At 41.0% G+C, this 2,501-nt stretch overlaps 1 protein-coding gene across 1 annotated transcript; it reads left to right on the top strand.

Moving 5' to 3' along the window:
- Nucleotides 1-506: 506 nt before the first annotated feature.
- LOC123108532 (protein RICE FLOWERING LOCUS T 1-like) lies at nt 507-1,953 on the top strand. Its single transcript, XM_044530309.1, has 4 exons — nt 507-701; nt 896-957; nt 1,088-1,128; nt 1,715-1,953. Exons 1-4 carry the CDS (start codon nt 507-509, stop codon nt 1,951-1,953), a joined length of 537 nt encoding a protein of 178 aa, XP_044386244.1.
- The last annotated feature ends 548 nt before the right edge of the window (nt 1,954-2,501 follow it).

The following is a 2,501-nucleotide window of genomic DNA, read 5'->3' as shown; positions in this document are numbered from 1 at the left end:
AAATGCCAGCAATATCAGCAGATGTCTTAGAAATTGCAAGAAAAAATACTTAACATCACTAGAAATAGGCAGTTAATGAGAACCCAAACACGTTAGGTACACGTATATGTTCAGTGCCACTACATCATTAGGTTCAGAAATATGGTACTTATTGTTTCCAAACAGATTGTGTCCAAAGGAACAGCTGGTTGAGCCAATGATTACCCACAGTTTGCAGGTTTGTTCCAGTACAGTGCAGCAGTGATAATAGGATGGCTTAAGCATGAACGTCGAAATATCAACAGCCTGAGAGCCTGACAACTCCATAAAGCTCAGGATCTAATCGACAAATATCAAGGACGTCGTGTATATACGGGTGACGCATGGCATGACACAAGTATCAAAACTTTATAAAGTTGAATGAGACAATCCTCATCGCGCACTATAAAACTAGTTCATGCACAGACACAATTTCTTCAGGGCCATGGAGAGGTAGGTTAACAGAATAACAGAAAAAGTTCCAGTATATGTCGGCAGTGGATCCCTTGGTTGCGGCTCATGTTATACATGATGTGTTGGATCCATTTACATCAACTGTTCCACTCACAATAGGATACAACAATAGGCTAGTTCGGCCAGGTGCGGAGCTAAAACCATCTGCAGTTGTAAGCAAGCCGCGAGTTGATATTGGTGGCAATGACATGAGAGTTCTCTACACCCTGGTAAACTTCTAACTGGAGTAGTTGGCAGTATACACCCATTCTTCGGCTATCTAACTCTTTCACATGGTTTATTACAATTAGTGTGAAGAATTTCGTAGAAACAAAAGGTCTTGCAGGTGAATAATTTACTCTTAGCATACTCAAACACCATAATTATATGTTAACTTGGTTGAATTTCTCTTTCAATTGAAAAGATGTTGGTGGATCCAGATGCCCCAAGCCCAAGTCACCCATCTCTAAGGGAGTACTTGCACTGGTAAACTAAACGCGACATGTTCTTATTCTTGTCAATATGACCCCCTACCCATTTCTTTCCTGCCCCACATTTTTTGTATGTGTTTCTATTTAATTTTATCTCATTTTCATATATCTCCACTCGTACGTAGGATGGTGGCAGGCATCCCTGGAACAACTGGTGTCAGCTTTGGTACGATGTTCCTCATAACAATTTGTGCCATTTGATTTTGCGGGTTTACCTGAATTTGTGCATGTGGAAATTATCACTTGTTAAGTTCTTTGCCTAACATTCACAACAACAACAACAAAGATTTTTTTTGCCTCAAACCTGTTGCCTACCATAGAATTAACAGATAGGGCTATCACTTAAATCAGGTAAAAGTTATTTCAAAGTTGGCTCATCATTAACAATTGGATATCTTAATACTAGAAAAATAATATCTATCAACGTGTAAAATGACATGCACGTGTTTTAAAGATTTTGGAAATCATTAAGACAAGTCCATTGTACAGCCTAAAATACAGGGAGATCCTAAAATAGTGGCATACTTCAGAAACACCTTTCCCGATCTAGCTTGAAAAATGATCTTATATTGTGGGACGAAGGGGGTATCATTTATACTTGATTTATTTTTCACATGCACAAAACCAAACTTGCGAAATGAATTATCATAATTCAACAATATAGATACGTGACTAGATGTCTCCACCCAGTTGAATTACTCTTTAAATTCTTAAGTGGTTAAAGACTAATTAATGCCATGGTGCTCTTGCAGGCCAAGAGCTTGTAGTTTATGAAAGACCGGAGCCAAGATCCGGCATCCACCGAATGGTATTTGTGCTGTTCCAGCAACTAGGTAGGGGGACGGTTTTTGCACCGGACATGCGGCACAACTTCAGCTCCAGGAACTTCGCACGCCAGTACCACCTCAACATTGCGGCTGCCACATATTTCAACTGTCAAAGGGAAGGTGGAGGCGGAAGAAGGTTTAGGCCAGAAAGTTCTCAAGGGTAGTAGAGACTAGACACTACGGAGTACAGACGTGGTGTTGCATCACAATATAGGATGCTCTGTATCATCCATATATGCAGGGTATGTATCTTCACTACATTATCTACAAAAGACTATGTATCTTCAGCTATGACGAGGATGATGGAATATACATCGGTTATTACTAGTAAAAGAGCCCGTGCGTTGCAACGGGAGAGAAAACATAACACACGCTCTTAACTTAACAACCATCACTCAAGACCATAATAGGTCCATCTTCTTTATTTTTGCGAGGCATCATATTTGTGTTGCCGCTTATCCTCCTTCTCACCCTCGCCGGTGATGGTCTCGGTGTTCACACAAAACAACAAAAAAACGTGTGTTGAATATGGTTAATTCTAAGACGCCTCTCTCTCTCCCTCTCTCCTCCCTCTCCCACTCTCTCTCTCTCTCTCTCTCTCTCTCTCTCTCTCTCTCTCTCTCTCTCTCTCTCTCTCTCTCTCGCGCGCGCGCTTTCTCTCACTCTCGCGATGAGAAATCTGTTGTTTTCCCCTGCGAAATTTTTCAGAGGT

The sequence above is a fragment of the Triticum aestivum genome, chromosome 5A, assembly GCF_018294505.1.
Source record: "Triticum aestivum cultivar Chinese Spring chromosome 5A, IWGSC CS RefSeq v2.1, whole genome shotgun sequence".
Taxonomy (NCBI): Eukaryota; Viridiplantae; Streptophyta; class Magnoliopsida; order Poales; family Poaceae; genus Triticum; species Triticum aestivum.
Note: the sequence above shows the minus strand (reverse complement) of the source record. Positions and strands in the feature narration are given on the sequence as shown.